The sequence below is a fragment of the Maylandia zebra genome, linkage group LG7 (assembly GCF_041146795.1).
Source record: "Maylandia zebra isolate NMK-2024a linkage group LG7, Mzebra_GT3a, whole genome shotgun sequence".
In the NCBI taxonomy this organism is placed as follows: Eukaryota; Metazoa; Chordata; class Actinopteri; order Cichliformes; family Cichlidae; genus Maylandia; species Maylandia zebra.
The window spans coordinates 3,924,659-3,945,344 of NC_135173.1; the positions used below are offsets into that span (position 1 = coordinate 3,924,659).

The 20,686-nt window shown below is 38.4% G+C and overlaps 1 protein-coding gene across 3 annotated transcripts in view; it reads left to right on the plus strand.

The window, feature by feature from the left end:
• The window catches only part of LOC101479408 (thromboxane-A synthase), a 30,672-nt gene that overhangs the window by 1,253 nt on the left and 8,733 nt on the right, over positions 1-20,686 (plus strand). For all 3 annotated transcript variants that reach the window (XR_013099271.1, XM_076885584.1, XM_024803100.2), the window contains exons 2-5: positions 1,596-1,740; positions 2,233-2,326; positions 20,042-20,094; positions 20,563-20,659. Coding sequence is in view for 2 of the 3 variants with exons in the window: in XM_076885584.1 (XP_076741699.1) it covers positions 1,640-1,740; positions 2,233-2,326; positions 20,042-20,094; positions 20,563-20,659 (345 nt within the window). In the remaining variant the exon portion in view is untranslated. The remainder of the gene's footprint in view (positions 1-1,595; positions 1,741-2,232; positions 2,327-20,041; positions 20,095-20,562; positions 20,660-20,686) is intronic.

A 20,686-nucleotide genomic window follows, 5' to 3' on the forward strand; every position in this document is an offset into this window, starting at 1 on the left:
TGCGGCCCTGAGCTCCTCCGGCAGGTTGTTCCACAGACGAGGACCATACCACTGAAACGCTGCCTCTCCGTGAGTATGTGTCCTGACTTTAGGGACAATCAAAAGGCCAGTACCAGAGGACCTCAGGGTCCGCGAGGGTTCATATGGTAAAAGCAAATCTGAGAGATAAGAAGGCCCAAGACCATTAAGACATTTAAAAACCAATAAAATAACTTTAAAAGTATATTGTAGTGATGGCAGTATACTGTGTATATTTATACTGGCAGTATGGAAAATGATCATTTGGAAATGCTTAAAATGGAAATGATCATTTACTGTGAGGTGAGGTGTGGTTGGGGTGTGGACAGTAGTTGTGCTTTTGTAACGTTGAGGTATGGACAGCTACAGACTGAGGCCTCAGACCTGCCTGTTCACATTTTATTCAGTAAAAACTACATTTTCACTGCTTTTATGGCCTTTTTAGTGGGGAGAACATAGCTAGGATTTAATGGTTTAACAAATCTTTTAAATCCTTTGTCCTCCACAATGCTAAATGGCTGTGAGTCCTCAATCACCATGCTAACCAGGTCTTCATCTATTTGAGATTGTTCTCCTGAGGAAAGACAATAAAGACAAAGCACAAATATAAATATCACACACGTAACTTATAACAGTTGTATAATATTGTTATATCATTTAGTAACATTACTGCATGCTATATTATCATGGCATTTGATGGCTCACCTGGTCTTGCTCCACAATCGGTGTTCCCCTTATTCTCATGCAAAGCTCTGTAGTGCCTAAGCATGGATGAGGTGTTGTTGTTATATCCCAGCTCCCTGGCACATAGCAAACACTTCACCTTGTACAAAAGTCAAGACAGCTTAACATAAATTGTATTGCACCATCAGTATTATGAAAATATATCTTCTGTAGAAATTTACATACCTTGTTGGGAGGAATAAAATCAAAATGTTCCCACACAGGGGAGGACATCCTCCTCTTCTTAGCTGGCTCCATTCTCTCCTGACTTTCTCTCCTCACTCTCATAAACCTCCAAACTGTCTCCAAACTCTCACTAACCGCAACTCTCCATCAAACACCCACATTTTGAATGAAGTCTGAGGGGTTTATATCGCTGTCATATCTCGCGGCAAAGTTCGAACCGCTTCATGAACCAGTCACGTGGTACAGCCGGGCAGCGAGGCTTCGGAAGTCATCATTTTCAGCTCCTCCCATAAATGAAGCAAGCCTCGATACGCGCATCGCGGAAATGCCCCCTCAATTACTCGACACAAGCTTTGAAGCCTCGATACAGAACGTCACATCACTAATCTAAAGTATTTATATAAAATGACTTTTACCTTGCTATATAACACTTCTGGTTTCTCTGCTGTGGTGATTTCCGACGTTTCTGTCTGTTTTTATGTCTTATAACTTTACTTCAGTTGGTAAATACACTGTAGGCAAAAAGATTTATGAAGGGGGTATATAATTCTTTTGTTTTAAAGACCTGTTTTGCAAGTATTTTTATGGCTTCCTGTTTTTGTACGTGCATTATATTCAATCTAGTTCTTTTTGTTAACTTAAACCCTTTTTCTTGTTTTTCTGCGCAGGAACTTTCATCTCAGTCTGAGGATAGAAAACAAGATTTTCCAACATGCAGGCTGCAGGTGACTTTTTAAACATGTTCAACATTGAGGTCAGCAGAATATCTGTGACACTCAGCCTCTTCCTCATTTTCCTCGGTCTCCTTTACTGGTGAGTGAACAAATGTTCAGTATTTGTTTATTTATGATGGACAGTCGGACAGTTTTTGGATAATGACACATTTTATGTCAGTTTTCTCTGTACTCCACCACACTTAGCTGGAAATAAAACCTTAGTATGTTTATTTGTGACATATTGTTCTGCTGTGAAAATACAGCAATATATACTATATGTTACATATTATGTATATCCACAGTCACCCATTTTCATAGACTCAAAGGTAATTGGACAATTGACTGATAGGCAGGGGAGGCCTGTTCCCACATTATTTCATGGCAAACTAAGCACTTAAAAGGAGTTAATTATTGAACTTACATTTTGGTCGCTGTTCACATGAACTCTCAATATGAGATGTCAGTGAAGGAAAAAGAAAGTATCATTAGGATAAAAAAATAAAAATAAAACTATCTAAGAGTTAATGAGCTTGATGTTTAATCCTTTCATTCACAACACATCATCACATTTCTGCACTTTTGCCTGTAGGTATTCAGTCCGTCCCTTCTCAGTCCTCTCACGATATGGCATCAAACATCCAAAGCCAGTGCCTTTCTTTGGCAACTTATTCATGTTTCAGCAGGTAAGATACAGTGTAACAAAGGAAGACCAGAGTTACCTTCAACATCTGCTTCATTTTGTGTCAAACTGGGATGGTTTAAAGCAGCGGTCCCCAACCCCTGGGCCTCGGACCGGTACCGGTCCGTGAGTCGTTTGGTACCGGGCCGCGAGAGTTGAGGCTCAGGTGTGAAATGTGTGGTTTTCAGGGTTTTTATTGGTTTTCAGCGTTATTTTGTTATCGTTTTTATCGTTAACTCGGTTTCCCTGGGTCTTTTCATGTGTGTTATGAATAAATCTTCTTTTTTTCGGTACCGGTACTGGTTTTTAGGGGTGCAACGATACTCGTATCGATATTGAACCGTTCGATACAGTGCTTTCGGTTCGGTACGCATATGTATCGAACAATACAAAATTTGTAATTTATTTGATCAACTTTCCTTCTGACGATGATGTCTGTGTTGAGCGCTCAGTGAATCTGCGTTCGACTACTCCGCCTAGGCTGCACTGTCAAGCGCAGATCCACTGAGTGTTCAACACAGACAGCATCGTCAGAAGGAAGAGCGCAGGGCAAGCTAGCGAGACAGAAGTTAAGCTCTCCTTGCAACATGGCAAATTGAACCTCCCCCACCCTCATTCAGATCTGGCGTTTGGAATTATTTTGGTTTTCATGTGACGTATGACCCTGAAGGTAAGCGCGTCATGGACTAAAGTAAAACAGTATGTTGGATGTGCCACGCAATGCTCAATTACATGGGTGGGAACTAGTGTGTTAGCGCAGTTAGCTCGTTAACGTGTTGGCTGTCTAGCCCCACGCAGGGGTAGCTCGTTAACGGAGATTTGCCTTGTTGTGGCGTTAACGTCATTTCAACGAGATTAACGCTGACAGCACTGGTGGGAACACAACGAATATGACTGCACATTTACGCCGACATCATCCTAGTGCAAAGACAAGTGGAAGCAGACAAAAACAACAAGCATGCTACAAACTTTACCCGAGTCATTTAGACAGCCGTTAGCACAGGATTCTCCTTATGGGGACCTGATATGTTTAATATTGTGGCGAGCTCAGACAACGAGGAGACGGAGGTATCGTTTGGTCTTGCTTCCCGTGAGCTAGCCAGGGAGCACAGCCGTTTATTGACATCTGCAGAAGAACACTGCCGCTATGGAACGCCAGGACTGCCATAATGAATTAATTAAATACACCATTAAATAATTAATTAAATGTGGCAATAATTAATTAAAATTGGAATTAATTAATTAAATAAATAGTTATGACACATGTAATTAATTAATTATTGACACATTTAATTAATTATTTATGTATTTCACATTTTAATTAATTATTGACACATTTAATTAATCATTGACACATTTAATTAATTATTTAATGATATATTTATTTATTTCATTTTGGCAGTCCTGACGCCTGGCTCTCGTCATGAAATAATTTTATCTGTCAGCCTCACCCATCAAACTCAGGGGGCGGGGTTAACGCTGCCCATGCAGCTTCTCTAACATTTGATTGGTTGCCGTGCAAAGTAAGTCAAAACAGGTCGATCCTAGATAATCGATTGCTTGTGTAGACTTGGGGCAGCCAGGTATCCCAGAATGCAGATCAAATCACAGGCAGCAATGGTGGTGGTGTAGTTTTAAAATACCCCGTTTTTCTGTCACCAGCTACACTTTTAACAGTGTTTTAGCCGCGAATGTCGCGACGTATGTCTGGTCAGGTTGTCAACATAGAACATTTTTGCAAAAGTGCTCAGATGTTTTCAGAGATTTCACTAGCTCTGCTAACAGTTAGCATGCAGAGCGCACCGAGGGGGTACGTTAACCAGTTTGTTTACATATTCCACTCTCCGTGTTCCACATGTTACATTCGCAGATTCTCATTTTCACCGAACGATCGTCTCTTTCCGCCTGGTCTTGTGTCTCTGTGCTTCTGTAACATAAAGAACGAGCTGACATTTTTCTCACGAAACCAGCGATCAGCTCAACAGACCCTCAGTTTACCTGCATGCATCCTCCTCCTCCTCATCTGTCAGCTGTTTAACACCTGCTGCTAATTCAAGAAACACGCCTACGTTACCTGGTGATAGTCACAGTTTAACTGGGCAGCCGGTGCTCGATATAAAGCAATGTCAGCGCATTTTTCTGCACAAGATAAGTAAATATAGTGTTTTCCCCGAGCGCAGAGCTGCTGGAGCTTGTTTCCTTACAGAGCACTTTATAGGCGAACAGCTTCATCAGCGGCTGATGTCCAATCACCGGCACACAGCTTTGAAACCTCACCTTAGTTTTAGCTCTCAGTGGTTAAACGCTGGACTTCATTCACTCAGGTTCTGTCTGTCGGGTCACGTTTACTTCGCTGTTTTATTTACAACTGAGCAAATCGGTTTGGCTGAGGTTAAAGTTACGTTTCATAACTGCATAGTTTCACTGACGTTTAATGGTTCACTGGCACATGTGTTAGACTGAACTATCATCTAAATATCATCTGTTTTTTAATAGTTATTCAACTGTATTCTAAGCACCAGCTGTCTGTTAGAATGTGATTTTTTTTCTCTCTCTGTTGGCAGACGTATAAAAATGCGCAGGAAAATCTGACGTGCATGGCAAACTTCACCGACAATATTTAGGGAGGAATAAACACACATCAAACATAAATGAACCATTTGCCTGTCTCCATAATTGAGAGCATTTTCTCTTCTTATGTCAACACTCTCTCTCTCTCTCTCTCTTTTTTTTTTTTTGCTTTTTCGGTCATGTTATGTTTACCTGTCAAAGGCTTGTTACAAACTATGAAACACATCGTGCAGACTTCTGGATGTTAGAAGAAAACTAATACCGCTCATGAATGAGACTAAAGGCAGGAAGGTGTCCTTTAAAACTAAACATGTTAATAGGACCTCCCTATTTATATCATAGTTTATGATATAGCACGTGTATTTCAGTAATAGCCTGCTGAGGCCACTATACGTGCTGGCCTCATATCAAATGTGAAGGCAGACTGAGTCTATGTTTGACGTTTTTTATATCTAATCTTCCTTTTCAAACATTTAAACAGGTCACGCTGATTACTGAACAAAAACCCAAAGATCAGATGTTAAACAGATTTATTTGCTCTCTCTCCTCCTTAAAAATGTTTTTAATGTTAGTTATAATTCAGAATTGGCGACTGAAACACGTAGGACACATAAGAACATCAGGAAATAAAACACCGATAAATATAACCTCAGTAAAAGAAGTCAGTGGGGGTTACTACAGCTGTGTACCGGGGCCTGCGCTTTGTCGGTGGGATTGCTTGCGAGGCGAGCGGGTCTATCCCACGCTTTGCCGTGAGACTGGGCAGACATCTCCGAAATCATCGAAACACTTTTGCAAAGAGGCTGTATCTTGACAAACCGACCAGACACATGAAGATTAAACCACTACATTCTCGGCTAAAAAAATATTAAAACGGTATTTGGTGACACACAAACAGGGTTTTTCAAAGCTCAGTTCTGTTAGCTTCCACATGCCGGTTGTTGTGTGCTAGAAACAATGGCCACCAGGCCAAAGCAATGGTTTTGACTCGATCAGCGTTAACCCCGCCCCCTGAGTTTGATGGGTGAGGCTGACAGATAAAATTATTTCATGATGAGAGCCAGGCGCCAGGACTGCCAAAATGAAATAAATAAATATATCATTAAATAATTAATTAAATGTGTCAATAATTAATTAAAATGTGAAATACATAATTAATTAAAATGTGAAATACATAAATAATTAATTAAATGTGTCAATAATTAATTAATTACATGTGTCATAACTATTTATTTAATTAATTAATTCCAATTTTAATTAATTATTGCCACATTTAATTAATTATTTAATGGTGTATTTAATTAATTCATTATGGCAGTCCTGGCGTTCCATATGCCGCTAGCTAACTGCTCAGCGCGGCAACCGCACAGCAACAACAACACACAGAGCGCCCTCTGACCCCGGAAGGACACACCGTCGCAGCGAGAGGGCGTCACCCGTCACTATGGCAACATAAACAAAACATAACTGTACAAACAGAACCCCGAACAGCCCTGACCCGCTACATAGCCTCCCACCTAAGGGGTCAGTCGTCCCCGACGACCCCATTGCCCCACACAAAGTCCTGCAAATGTCCAGGTGCCTTCTTTTGGCGCACCGGCCGGTCACGACCGGCGGGGGAAAAGTCACTCGGGTCAGAACATGGGGTGCCACCATCATCCCACTTCTGACACCAATGTGGCGAGCTCAGACAAGGAGGAGACGGAGGTGTCGTTTGGTCTTGCTTCCCGTGAGCTAGCCAGGGAGCACAGCCGTTTATTGACATCTGCAGAAGAACACTGCCGCTGGAGGGCGTTCCAAGATGGCCGAGTAAGTACATGCTTACTGCCGAGCTTAGCAAATGTAACCTTATAATACGGTAGCAACACTGTGTCAACTCAGACCTTAGAAGCTTTTACGGTATTTAAGCCAGAAAAGGACTGATTTTGATCAATTAAGAGATAAAATGTCACAGCGTGACAATAAAAGACCCTCGTCTAGCTCCAAGACGAAGCTACTGCTAAAGGCTAATGCTAGCCAAACAACCGGGTCGGTGAACCCACTGCTTGACAACTGCCATGACTATACGGCTCTTTCACTACCTCTCCCAATAACTGAGGACGTAATGGACGAGTTTCCATCTCTACCCGTCTCACCCAGCCAGTCTCCGGCGCCAAAGAAAGCGATGCATTCAAAGGGAGATAGCGTGGATATTGTTGAAACTCTATCAAAACTAATAAACGAAAGAATGGATAACCTTGCACTACAGATTGACGGGATCAGAAAAACTGTGGTCTTTGCATGCGAAGAGATAAACGATGTCAAATGCAGAGTGGGCACATTGGAGCAGAAAATCTCCAAAGAGGAAGAGCGTATGGATAAAAACCAGCAAAGAATCACAGATCTCGAGCGATATTCCAGACGGTGGAACCTCAGGCTGTTTGGTGTCAAAGAAGAACAACAGGAGGATACATGGAAGGTTGCTGTTGAGATTTGTCAGGCTACGTTGCCTGAATGTAAAAACCAACTTTATGACACCATTGACACCGTACATCGGGTCAGCTCCAAACGCCCAAACAACACCAGTCCCAGACCTATTATCATCCAGTTCATCTCCCGCAGAACCAGAGATGGCCTGTGGAAAGCAGCTAAGACATCTCCATTCTTAAAGGAAAACCGGGGCTTGAAGTTTGCTGAGGACCTTTCCAGAGAAGAGAGGGAGCGCCGGAGCAAGTTGTGGCCCATTATCGAGAAGGCTTGCAGAGAAAATAAAAAGGCCTATTACGTCGGATGCCGGGGTTTTGTTAATGGGACAGAAGTTTTCCCGTCTTCAGAATGAGAGGTGAATATGGGGGAAGCTAAGGAATGGAAAAGACCCTACAATGTTGCACAGTTGCTTGGACTTGGTTGGCTGTTTTTCATTGATCCTTCTGGCGTTTTGGATCATTAAGTCTATGCCTCATTTATAGTGTGAGGACACTTTAAGTTTCAGCACCTGAGTTGTATCCTAAAAAATATTTCGTGTATTTCTGCCGAGTTATTGTCATCCTTGCAATGCTCGGTCCCTTAGTGAGGTTTATTTTTTGTTAAGCACACAATATTGGTTCTTTAAATTTCTAGCTGTTTATTTTTTGTTTTCTTAATTGTCATTTTCTATTGTTTCCCTAAATGCCAGGGGGTTGAGACAGATCTGTAAACGTAAAGCCTTATTTTTGTTTGCTAAGAAATATAAAAGTCATTTTTGTTTTTTCCAAGAAAGCCATTCTGTATCTGCTGATGTGAACTTCTGGAAGTCTCAGTGGGGTAACGATGTTTGGTATTCGCATGGCACAGAGAGGTCAGCTGGGGTCACAACTCTCAAAGGTAGCTTCGAAGGTATTGTTCTACATTCAGATTGTGACTCTTTGGGTCATTATATTTGTCTGATAGTAGAATACAATCACTCCATTTTCATAATTGTCAATTTATATGGCTATAATACCAAACCTGAAAATGATAATTTAATTGACTCTTTAGATACAAGGATTAGTTTTTGGCTCTCTAAATATCCCAGTTCAAACTTAATAATTGGAGGAGATTTTAATGTTTCACTAAATGACACTATAGACAGATGGCCACCAGCACAACATTTTAGGAATAATTTGAGATTGGAAACATTTATGGATAAATTTAATGTAACTGATATTTGGAGAGACAAATTTCCTGATGATATATCTTTTACCTGGAGTAACCGTTCTGGTTCAAGGAAATCACGTATTGATTTCTGGTTAATATCAAGTAGTCTATCAAAGGACAGTGTTACGGTCAATATCCTTACAACTCCACTTACGGATCATAGAGCAATATATATTAATCTGCAACTCTTTCCTACTATTGCAATTAATAGATCCTCCTATTGGAAATTAAATAGCTCGCTTCTGAGCCATACAATTGTAAAATCTGAAATTACACGACTGTTAAAGCACTTTATACACAAGGCTAATATTGTGAATTCCTATAGCACAAACTGGGAAATTTTTAAATTTGAGACAAGTAAAATGTTGAGACAGTATGGGGCAAAAATAGCTAAGTCAAGGGCAGCAGAAGAAGAAAATCTAATTGTTCAAATTTCCGCAATATATCAACTCCCACCAGACGAGGTCTCGGAGGAGGATAGATTACATCTTAGGTCCTTTCAATCTAAACTGGATGAGATTTACCACCAGAAAGCTGAAGGAGCTTTCGTTCGTTCAAGAAAAAGATGGATAGAGGAGGGAGAGCAGAATTCTGCTTATTTTTTCCACTTAGAAAAACAGAGATCTAAAACCAATACTATTCATAAATTGAATATAAATGGTACGGTCAGTGATGATGCAAAAATTATCTCTCAATTTTGTTGTAATTTCTACTCAAAGTTGTATGAATCCAATTATAACGCAAAGGTCGCTAGCCAATTTATTGACTCTGTAAACAATGTTGAAATGATTAAAAGTGCTGATAGGCTTTTTTGTGACAGTCCAATTACTGAAAAAGAGATATTGACATCTATTGAATTTCTTAAAAACAACAAATCTCCGGGTACAGATGGGCTGGTGGCTGAATTCTATAAATCATTTTCTTGTCAGCTGGCACCCTTTTTGTTGCAGGTTTATAATGAAAGTATTGAAAGGGGCACTCTTCCTCCCAGCCTTACTCAGGGACTTATTACTTTAATTCCCAAACCTAAGAAGGACCTACTTTTTATAGACAACTGGAGACCAATAAGCCTCCTAAATAATGATTATAAAATATTAGCTCTATTGCTAGCTAGAAGAATTAAATATATTTTGGACGATATTGTAGACAAGACACAGTCTGGTTTTATGACAAACAGACACATCTCCAATAATATTAGACTCGTCTTGGATATTCTGGACTACTCAGCATTAATATCTGATGACTCATTTATCCTTCTCCTGGACTTCTATAAAGCCTTTGACTCAATTGAGCATGAATTTATATTTCTTACACTTCAGAAATTTGGTTTTGGTGATATCTTCTGCAGCTATCAAAACTCTGTATTCCAATGCTAATAGTTCTATTAGAATGAAAAATGGCACTACTTCTCGTTTTAGTCTTAATCGAGGTGTACGCCAAGGTTGCCCGATTAGCCCTTATCTTTTTTTACTTTGCACCCAAATTCTTGCCTCTCATATTTCGAATAGCCCTGTGAAGGGTATAAACATAGCAGACAGAGATTGTCATCAGTCAATTGGCAGATGATACCACAATTTTTCTTAAAAATGCCAGCCAAGTGCCAATTGCTTTACGTGTAATAGAGGATTTCTCAAAAGGGTCTGGATTGGTCCTAAACTTAAATAAATGTCAGTTATTACCTGTCAAAGAGTGTAATGTTCAGAGTATTTGTAATATAACAGTTAAAAATGAAGCAACATATTTAGGTCTGATTATCTGCAAAGATCCAAAAGACAGAATTTTACTAAATTTTCCCCCAATTATTAAAAAATCTCAAACCAAATTAAATCAATGGTTGCAGAGAGATTTAAGTTTAAGAGGAAGGGTATTGCTCTCAAAAGCAGAAGGTCTGTCTCGACTGACTTATGCAGCAATTTCTCTGCATGTGGACGGCAAAACTTGTAAGGATATTGACCGAATGCTCTTCAACTTCCTTTGGAAAAACCGGACACATTACATCAGAAAAAGTGTATTGATGAATGACTATGAACACGGTGGTCTCAATGTTTTGGATTTTACTACTCTAAACAATACATTTAAGATTAATTGGGCTAAACATTTTCTTAAAAATCCGGTATCCATTTGGAATTTTATTCCTCACTACATTTTCTCTAAGTTTGGTGGTCTAAGTTTTATCTTAGGTTGTGATTATAATATAGATAAGCTTCCAGAAAAGCTCTCGATGTTTCACAAACAAGTTCTATTAGCTTGGTCCCTTATATATAAACACAACTTTACACCCCATACGTATTCAATTTGGAATAATAGGAACATAGTGTATAAAAATAAATCATTATTTTTTTCTAGGTGGGTTGAGAAACTGATTGTTTTAGTGAATCAGCTGTTTAATCCTAATGGGCAGCTCATGTCCTACTCAGAATTCTTAAACACCTATAAATTTCCAGCCACACCCAAAGAATATGCCATATTATTTGATGCAATACCTACGGGTATTATAATGCTTTTTAAAGGTATTCAACCTTCCATATCATCTGTTTCTCTCCCCAACCCTTTAGATTCACACATAGGAAGAATCTGTCTAACAAACCACAGTAAAAGTAATAAGAATATCCGTGCTTTGTTCCAGACAGAATCTCTAACTATTCCACATGTGGTCTCTTATTGGAATTTCTTTGTCAGTGACATTAACTGGAAAAGAGTATGGTCAATTCCTAACAAGTATCTGGTAACGAATAAAGTGAAGGAAGTCTCATTTAAAATATTGCATAAATTTTATCCTGCTAATCATTACATGACGAAGTTCAAAAGGGACATAAATGTGAGCTGTGGATTTTGTGGAAGCCATCCTGAGACTGCAACACCTCTTCTGGATCTGTTCATACGCTAGAACATTTTGGAAAGACTTCAGTAGATTCATTGCTGGACATCTCTATAATGACTTTACTGTGAAATGGGAAAATGTTGTATTTTGTTTCTTTCGAAGGCAAAAAAAAGGAGATGTTTACTTTATAATAAACTTGTTAGTTATCTTAGCTAAATTTTATTTTCACAAATGCAAATACAGTAACAAAAAACCTAATTTTAAACATTACTATAATGATGTTTTATGTTACATAAAATTGATTAGTGGATCACTTAACAAAAAGGCTATGAAAACTATTACTATTTGTAGTACCGTATTTCCCGGACTACAAAGCGCACCTGAATATTAGCTAAAATCAGGGGAAAATCCTGTTTTGTACATACATTAGCCGCACCTGACTAAAAGCCGCAGGTGTTTCAATGTTGACTTATCATATGTAAGAGAATATGCACAAAGGGAATTGTCAGGAAAGAGATGGCTGTTTGGAGACACACCCCTTTTATTAATATTTTGAAAAACAAGTTATGGGTACATATTTGCACATGTAGTACATAACAGTAACCTACAGCACACCAGAAAAATAGATTCGGACTACCTTTTAGGCTCAGGTGCAGTGACACGGCTGTAACAAGAAGAAAAGTCAGTCATTCACCATCTTTCTCTTCTTCCTGCGCTCTAAAACCACCAAAGTCCTCTTCTCCAATGTCGGATACAAACAGGCTCAGGATGGCTTCGTCATCCACTCTCCGCTTCTCTCCTTCGTTGTCACTTTCAAAACCAAAGAAATCCTCGTTGTCAGTGTCAGAGTCGAACACCCTCAGAAGGGCCGTGGCGGTGTCCTCCTCTCCATCATGCAGCAGTCCAGCCCTTCAAAATCCGTTGGTGATCGTGGATGTTTTCGCACTTTTCCACGCTGTCAGAATCCACCGGTGGAGTTGGGCATAAGTTGCTTTTCGCAAGTTTATCGCTGCTCGTCATCCATGCCTCCCGTTGAATGCGTAGCGCTACTTTGAAGTTTGTTTTTCGCGCTACTTCGTACGGCACTACGTTGCCTGGCGGACGGACATGTGACTAACATACCACTCTTGAACCCCGATCCTTCCGCCAGGCAACGTAGTGCCGTACAACAGCGGAACAAACAAAACAAATCGTCTTACGATATCACAAAAATCATGGAAAATCCATAGAAAAGCCGCACCTGACTAAAAGCCGCAGGGTTCAAAGCTTGTGCAAAAAGTAGCGGCTTATAGCCCGACAATTACGGTAATTACAAATTATTTGAATGTTTGTAATTCTTTGTATTACACCCCCTGGCATATGTTAATTTTGTTCTGATTGTATACATGTTCTGTATACTGTTTCTTAATAAAGTTTAATATTTTGAAAAAAGAAAAAAAAAAAGAACACTGCCGCTAGCTAACTGCTCAGCGCGGCAACCGCACAGCAACAACAACAACACACAGAGCGCCCTCTGACCCCGGAAGGACACACCGTCGCAGCGAGAGGGCGTCACCCGTCACTATGGCAACATAAACAAAACATAACTGTACAAACAGAACCCCGAACAGCCCTGACCCGCTACAATATGCTGCTGAGAATATAGTCCAGAAGAAGCGTATAGTATAGCTTTTATTTTGGAAAGAGCCATTTCTCTGTAATAAACTCTCTTTTCCAAAGATTTTATTTTTATTTTTTTATTAGTAATATAAACATACAAACAAAATGCACCATATATTACAGATTCAGAGAATAAACATTTCTTACATATTAGCAACTTTCATATATAGTGAAAATAAAATATAAAGATGGGGTCACATAAATTAACAGATTATTAACTCACTAAATCAAAATCTTCTACAAAGGAAACAAAAAAAGCAGCCTTTTTCTTTTTAACTAAAGTCAAAGATTTAACCAACAGGTTTAGTCTTTTCCAAAGATGAGTGATTCCTCAATCAGATACAGGTGTTACCGCGCCAGATCCGCGGCACCGAACCGTAGTAAGGAAACCTCTGGCAGTTACTTGAAGGTTCCGTAACTGACTCGTAGCCGGCAACAGCTTACTATACAGGTCAACTTCGCTAGCAAAAAGATCGAAGGAGGAGTAGGAAATTGCTTCACCGAACTTTATTTCTTCTCTAAGGCACGAACACCGCGTACAGTGGGCTGAAACAGTTTACTCACAGCGAGCATCGCCGACACAACTCTGGCTGTCGAGGGAGTTATTATATTCCTTTTATTTATTTTCTTTTCGTCTCTTCTGTAGCTAACCGTTACTTTTTTCCCTTCTCCGCTCTCTCTCTTCACACACACACACACACACTAGGCAGTCCCGCTACACACATCCCGAATACATTTCCCATCAGGCTTCATCCTTAAAGGGCCATGCCTGTAACACAGGGCTCGCAAAATCGCTAGCCCGCTAGCTAACTGCTCAGCGCGGCAACCGCACAGCAACAACAACAACAAGAACAGCACACAGGGCACCCTCTGACCCCGGAAGGACACACCGTCGCAGCGAGAGGGCGTCACCCGTCACTATGGCAACATAAACAAAACATAACTGTACAAACAGAACCCCGAACAGTCCTGACCCGCTACAATATGCTGCTGAGAATATAGCCCAGAAGAAGCGTATAGTATAGCTTTTATTTTGGAAAGAGCCATTTCTCTGTAATAAACTCTCTTTTCCAAAGATGAGTGATTGTCACTACCTGATCGGTACCCCGCATGCGCAAATCTTCCTCTCTTTGCCAATATTGCGACATTCAATATATTTGAATGATGCGGTTAGCGCCCAGTTAGCTCCTAGCATTTCTCAACAGCTCTGCCTTCTTTTCGACTGCCCGGGACATTTAAACAATGGATAATCCGTATACAAAGATATTCATGCTTTTCTCCTCAACAGAGAGCGTCCCCCGATTGAGCAACAGCGCCGTAATATAAGAAGAATGGCGCCTAATTACAGAGTTAATAATGCAGACTTTGTAATATCTCACGTGTAGATTCATCAGCCAGATGAAGTGTTTACTGACAATTGACAGTGATAGCGTACATCATCATCACTATTCCAACAATCCTCTCCTCACAGACAAGCATAAACACACTCGACTATCGCTAAATCAAATTTAACACACGTTTGTAATGACGCTAATTCAGTTTATAATAGGGTTTATTCGCTCCGTCAGCAGGTGGCGGTATCCTCGTACACTGGGGAGTAAACTGCCATTAAACGAACAGAAGAAGAAGAAAACATCTGCACATGCGCGGTACGGATCGGGTAGACCCGATTTGTACGGTCAGACTTTACACATGCGCAGTAAGAATCGGAGAGTCCTGATCCGTAACTTTCTTTTTATTTTTCGTTTTTGTCTTCATTGTACTGAAATGCTTCATTATTGCAAACATTTTAAGATATACTTGTTATTCTTAACATCTTAACAGATACTCTGACCCATAACTATCGTAAAACGCTACGACCGGAAGTAGAAACCTTTCGCGCATGCGGGGTACGGATCGGGTTTCCGGTACGGATCGGGTAGTGACAGTTTTTTTTTTATTTTTTTTTTATTTTTATTTTTTATTAGTAATATAAACATACAAACAAAATGCACCATATATTACAGATTCAGAGAATAAACATTTCTTACATATTAGCAACTTTCATATATAGTGAAAATAAAATATAAAGATGGGGTCACATAAATTAACAGATTATTAACTCACTAAATCAAAATCTTCTACAAAGGAAACAAAAAAAAGCAGCCTTTTTCTTTTTAACTAAAGTCAAAGATTTAACCAACAGGTTTAGGTCGTTTTTCCAGTGAGCCAGTGTTGGTTTAATCTTAAAAAAGCGACATTTATGTATAAAATACTTACACAAGATTAATAACACATTAACACCATAATTAGCTTTCTTTTCTTTCAAAAACACTCCAAACATTATCATATTTAAGGTAAATGGGGTAATTTGAATCCCACTGGAATAAAGCCAGGTATGAAAATCCAACCAAAATATTTGTATAAAATTGCACAAAAAGAATAGATGGTCCAAATCCTCCTCTTCTGTTTCACAAAATACACAATTACCCGTTTCTATTTTGAATCTATCACTAAGGAGTCTATTTGTCGGGTAAATTTTATTCAAGATTTTAAATTGGACTTCTTTCCCTTTAGGGGGGATAGGGAAGGTGATATAATCAGTTCTTATTTTTTCAATTTCTTCCCTTTGGAAATCTTTTAATATGTAATTACGTCTAAGTAAATTTGGAGAATAAAGACTCCTTAATGAAGATCTAAGAAACTTATTGTTGCATTTAACATCACAAAATCGAATACCATCTATATATAATTGCCTTAACTTGGGGGAGATGTCAGAATATATTATATCATTTACAACTATGTTTTTAAGTGACAATGGAATGGATTTTATAACCCGATTAAATTTACTTTTAGAACATTGGATATTAAACTTTTGGCAAAAATCTTGATGTCCTAGAACATGTCCTTCCTCATCTACAAAATGGGCAATTGCCCAAACACCTTTTGATAACCAATCTTGAATAAAAATAGATTTTCTGTTCATCAGTATATATCTATTGTTCCAAATTGGGCTATTATGTGGAGTGAAATTATGTTTAAATAACATTTTCCAATAAAGAAGGACCTGTTTATGGAATTCAGAGAGTTTAGCAGGTAGCTTAGTAATTTCAAAGTCACACTTTAGGAGAAAGTCGATACCCCCTAGTGTGTTAAAGACCTTACTTGGTATAAAAAACCAAATGGAGTGTGGATTATTTAGGAAGGATTTTAACCATTTAAGTTTCAAAACACCATTCATTATGTCAAAATCAATTGCGTTTCCACCGCCTTCAATGTATGGTTTAACCAAATCATCTTTAGATATATAATGGCACTTATTCCTCCAAATAAAATTAAAATTCAAGCTATTAATTGTTTTAATAACTTTATTCGATATTGATAGAGAGTAAGCTGGATATATAAATCTAGATAAACTATCCATTTTGGTTAATAATATTCTTCCAAAAATTGTGATGTCTCTTTGTAACCACTTATTTAGGATTGTCTTACATTTGTCAACATTATCTAAAATATTTACTTTTTCTAAGACTTTGTGATCTTTTGAAATTGTGATGCCCAAATATTTTACCTCCTTCTTCACCTTTATATCGTACAGTAATTGTGAATTACACTCCTTTAATGCCAATAATTCACATTTATTTAAATTTAACTTTAAGCCTGAAGCTTTTGAGAATGTAGTGATTATTTGTTTTACCAGGGGAATCTGATGTTCATTTTTTAAGAAAAGAGTAGTGTCATCCGCAAGTTGACTAATTATTAAAGAATTGTCCATAATCTCAATTCCGGCAACGCTGCTGTTTTTAATTAGAATTGCGAGCATCTCCACAACCATTATGAACAACAACGGAGAGCTTCCACACCCTTGCCTAATTCCTCTTTTGACGCTAAATCTTTTACCAGTGCCATAGCCTAATGACACAGAGCTATTTATATCATTATACAGTATATCTATTATCTTCCTAAATTTATCCCCAAATCCAAATCGAGTTAGTGTTTCTAAAATAAAAGGATGTTCTACTGAATCGAAAGCTTTATAAAAGTCCAAGAAAAGAATAAAACTGTCATCACTAATCAGATCATTGTAGTCCAGTAAGTCTAAAACCAATCTGATATTATTATGAATGTTCCTGTCTTTCAAAAACCCTGATTGTGTCTCACTAATTATACTTGAAACCCCTTGTTTGAGCCTTGTTGCAACTGAGCTAGAGAAAATTTTATAATCTGTATTTAATAAAGTTATGGGCCTTAAGTTATCCAATTGTCGTTTATCTTTGTTTGGTTTAGGAATTAATGTAATTAATCCTTGTTTCATGCTAGACATCAATTCTCCCTTTTCAATACTGGCCAGTATAGCTTTGAATAAAATTTCCCGTAAGTCTTCCCAAAAAAATTGGAAGAAATTAACTGTCAGCCCATCTGGACCAGGGGATTTATTAAGTGCCATTTTCTTAACAGATGCATCTAACTCTTCAATTCTGAAGTCAGATTCACATAATTCCTTAAATGATTCATCAATTTTAGGGATCAGATTATCTATTTGATCAAAAAAGACATCACAATCTGCTTGGGAGAACTGTGAGGAGTATAAATTGGAATAGAATGTATAAGTTTCATTCTCCAAAATTTTAGGGTCGTCACATTCAATGCCATCAATTAACAGAGAAGATATAAAATTTCTTTTTTGTCTGCTCTTTTCTAAATTAAAAAAATATGAAGAATTTCTTTCCCCCTCCTCAATCCACTTGGCCCGTGAACGCACAAAAGCTCCTTCTGCTTTATTTAGGTAGAGCTGATCTAATTTAGTTTGCAACTCCATAAGTTTACTCCTTTCTTGGGTATTTAGATCATCTTTACTACAGCAATAAGTAATTTCTTGGAATAATTTACATTCATATTCTCTTTGCTTTTGACTTATGGGTAGTGACAGTAGTGACAGTGATTCCTCAATCAGATACAGGGCTTGCAATATCGCTAGCCCGACGTCCCGGGGCTAGCGATTTTTCCAGTCGGGCTACCAAAATCTATCTCTGCCCTGCCCGTCGGGCAACATATGAGAGGTTGATCGCGCAGAGAATCGCTGACCGTTATGTGTGTGTGTGTGTGTGTAAAAGCAGCAGGATATATATTTTAGTTCTGCTGAGCCAAATAAGACAGGTCAGGGTGAAGAAGTGACAGCCAAAGAAAAACTTACCACAAAACGGAAAAGTTATGACAAATCAGACTATAAGGCAAAAAGAAAGTGCAGCTTTATGGTTTCATGGACAAAAGAATTTCTGTGGCTGCAATATGACGAGCTATGTAACCGGGGCTGCACATAAGTGGTCCGCAGGTGCGCATTCGCTGTCAAAAAAAAACAAAACACGCACAAGATAAGAAGTTGCAACGCGTGTTTGCGTACATAAGATTTTCTGGAGGAGGACAGACATTTGTTTAAAACTCTTAAAGATGTCGAAGAAGCTCCTTTAAGCAATTACTTTGGTGTTCCTCCACTCCAAAGAAATGTCAGAAGGAGTCCGAACCACAAAAGAAGCATGTATTCTCGGAAAAGTGGTTGCAGGAGGTGAGCTGGCTTCAAACAAATGATGAACGCACAGAGATGTGGTGCGAAATGTGCCGTGAAAATCCCACTCTAGCGGACAAAAACTGCTTTTTATATGGACGCAAACGCGCGTTGCAACTTCTTATCTAGTGCGTCTTTTATGTTGACAGCGAATGCGCACATGCGGACCACTTATGTGCACCCGTGTAAATAACATAATGTTCCACCGGGTGTGTTGTTGGTTTTCTCTCGATTTCTGAGTCGACAAGCGCCTTTGTTACTGGGACCAGTCATTTTAAGAAAGGCCCCCATTAGAACCCATGAGAAATGCAAGAAATGCATTATTTCCCAGAACAAACACCAATTGCAAATAACATACTAAAAATAAACCTGAAAAATCTGTTTATAACAGCGTACTATGTTGCAAAGAGTGAACTACCACTGGCACAATTTAGCAGTCTTTGCAAACTTCAAAAAGCAAATGGCCTCGATCTTGGTTCCACTTGTCTCTTACCTGTGACTTCAGTGGAAATTTCAAAGTCAGGATCTGACACAGACTGATTCATGTCCTACACAGTTCTTACAAGTTCATAGAAATTTCTGTTCAATTAGAACCAAGTATTTGAGTTGATGATTGTAATTTTTATACAATGTTGTAATTTGTTTTTCAACAATTTTTTTGATTAATGTTTTGTTTCCTTTACAATTTTATACTTTAATGTATAATATTGTAAAGGAAACAAAACAGGAAACAAAACATCAATCAAAAAATTGCTCTCTTTTTTATTCGGGCTACTTACATTTATTTTGGGCTACCAAAAACTGAAGAGTCCCTGCCCGAAGGGCTACCAGGGATTTTGAAATTTTGAGAGCCCTGAGATATATTTATTTTTTTAATTACTTTTGTTTCAGCAACATTAAATTTAAAAACTGTACTTTTGAGCTAAAATATATATTTATAATTTTAATAAATGACAAATTAAAAAGGCATGAACATTTTTTTTGTATTGAAAAAATATCGAATCGTGACACCAAAGTATCGAACCGAACCGTGAATTTTGTGTATCGTTGCACCCCTACTGGTTTTATTTAGTTGTATTTATCTGCGACACCTTAAAGGCCGGTCCGTGAAAATATTGTCGGGCATAAACCGGTCCGTGGCACAAAAAAGGTTGGGGACTGCTGGTTTAAAGGTTGCAATCTACATCTATTGTCATTTTTAAAAATATTCTGATGCAGTGAAGTAAAAATACAGCTGAATAATATGCAACATTTGTTCAATTAAACTGGGATTAAGCTCCTGTTTAAACTTTTTATTTTCAGTTTTTATAGGGTTGTCAGTTGACCATTTTGTTTTATAAATTGATCACTTATAAGGTCATGGCTGTGATAAGCCGATGTGCTGTTAACCTTTTCTGTGATTTCAGTTATACAAACAGTAAATAATGTGGATATTTTAAGTCTGATGTTTTTGTTTTCCACTTTCTTTTCAGGGTTTTTTCAAACCTATGAGTTATGTAATAAAAACACATGGTAGAGTTTGTGGGTAAGTAAAAAAAAAAATCAGCATCTACTGAAATTACTATTGTGGAAAAATAGCAAACTGAACATTTGCAAAGAGATCAGTACACCTGGATTATTATTTTATAACAGCATTGACACAGAAACTAATAATAGCTGGTGCTACTGCATTTGCTTTCTATGTAATTCTAGGAGTTTTCCTCCCACAGAAACAGAGACACCTGCTGATAAAGGATGCACAAAAATGGACTCATTACCTTGGATTTAGATTAATAGCTGTTTATCTTTTATTTCTGTGCACACACCATTTGCACAGGAAAGTTTATATTACATCGCAATAGTACACCAAGGTTGAAAAAGTAGATACAATGATTATCTGAACATTTTCATTTTTCTGCATTCTGAAATGACACGAATACTTTACTTAGCATCAAAGGTTTTTGTTTGTTTTGGCTGGTATCTCACTCATATTCTATACATCGGCATATTTCAGGTATTATTTGGGGCGCAGACCAGTCGTGATAATAGCAGATCCTGATATGCTCAGACAGTTGATGGTCAAGGACTTCAGTAGCTTCCCTAATAGAATGGTGAGGACATTAGACGGAGCGTTTAGA